The sequence below is a fragment of the Triticum dicoccoides genome, unplaced genomic scaffold (assembly GCF_002162155.2).
Source record: "Triticum dicoccoides isolate Atlit2015 ecotype Zavitan unplaced genomic scaffold, WEW_v2.0 scaffold132314, whole genome shotgun sequence".
Lineage (NCBI taxonomy): Eukaryota > Viridiplantae > Streptophyta > Magnoliopsida > Poales > Poaceae > Triticum > Triticum dicoccoides.
The window spans coordinates 1-1,074 of record NW_021193361.1 but is presented as its reverse complement, the minus strand read 5'-3'; the positions used below and the strand labels follow the sequence as shown (position 1 = coordinate 1,074).

General features: G+C 45.6%; 1 protein-coding gene across 1 annotated transcript; it reads right to left on the bottom strand.

Moving 5' to 3' along the window:
• Positions 1–4: 4 nt before the first annotated feature.
• Positions 5–968, bottom strand: LOC119343548 (jasmonate O-methyltransferase-like; the record flags this gene model as incomplete). The annotated part of the gene is made up of 3 exons (XM_037614454.1): positions 5–118; positions 204–470; positions 576–968. Coding segments are annotated over 3 exons (774 nt in total), but the record flags the coding sequence as incomplete, so codon positions are not given.
• Positions 969–1,074: the final 106 nt, after the last annotated feature.

Here is a 1,074-nt window from a genome sequence, read left to right as displayed (position 1 = left end):
CCTGCATCTCCCTCATTGAAAACGAGCCCTCTTCTTGGATGATCGCCCTCATCTCCTCACTAGAAGGTCCGTACATCGGGACGTAGAAAGAATCAAACTTCTCTTTATCAATCACACCCTATCACCCATATCAAAAGATTTAATACTCGCATGTTCACTGGCAAATGATAAAATTCTATATTCGGAAAATTGTGGAAATGTACCTCTGAGACCATGATACTTAGAGTTTGAGCTATGACTTCCCATATGTGAAAGAATTCGAAGGTGCTTCCATCAGAAGGCCTCCCAATAACAGACACAATCATTCGGCCACTTGGAGCTAATTCTTTAGCTCTCAGCTTAAGGAAATGTGTGAAGTCAGTCTTGAACTGGTGTGCATAAGCCTCATGGACCATGGGGAGCCTTTCACGCCTAGCTTGCTCATCGATGTCGTATGCCGGGATGTGATCCCTTATTAGAACTTCAGGAACCTGCAGTGGTAAAGATTTTTCTTATGTAATCGACGATTGTGTTGTGTCTATATAATAGACAAGTGATACAACGGGTCAAGCATTCGAGCAGTATCAAAGTCACACCTTTGAGAGCCAATGCAGGCTACAGGATGAGCACACGAGATTCAAGGAGCCACTAGTGAACAACCTTCCGTAAAACGACCCCGGTATGATACCGGTCACGACGACAGGCTCGTTACTTTGACGGAGTGTGACCAGGCTCTTCACCACTGTGCTGAAGTCATTATCAGGCAGGTCGTTGAGGAGCACACACACTTCCAGTGGTGGCTGTTGTAAATGAAGGCAGCGGCAATGGATGGCCATGACGGCAGTAGATACCAGTGCTAGCGCATTCGGACCAGAGGAGCAGCCCAAGTCCGCGATCACCATCTTCCCGTGCAACAAGGTGTTGGTGTTGCTGCATAAGTCAATGATTGCCTCTTCTATCAGAGGCTTCATCCTGTTCTGCTCAGCGTTCTGCAATCGAGGTATAGTCATTCAGAAACTGTAATTTTTTTGTTGAACAGTGTGCTAATTAACTCCTCACATATTTATATTTATCAGGATGCAGGCCATTTTGCAG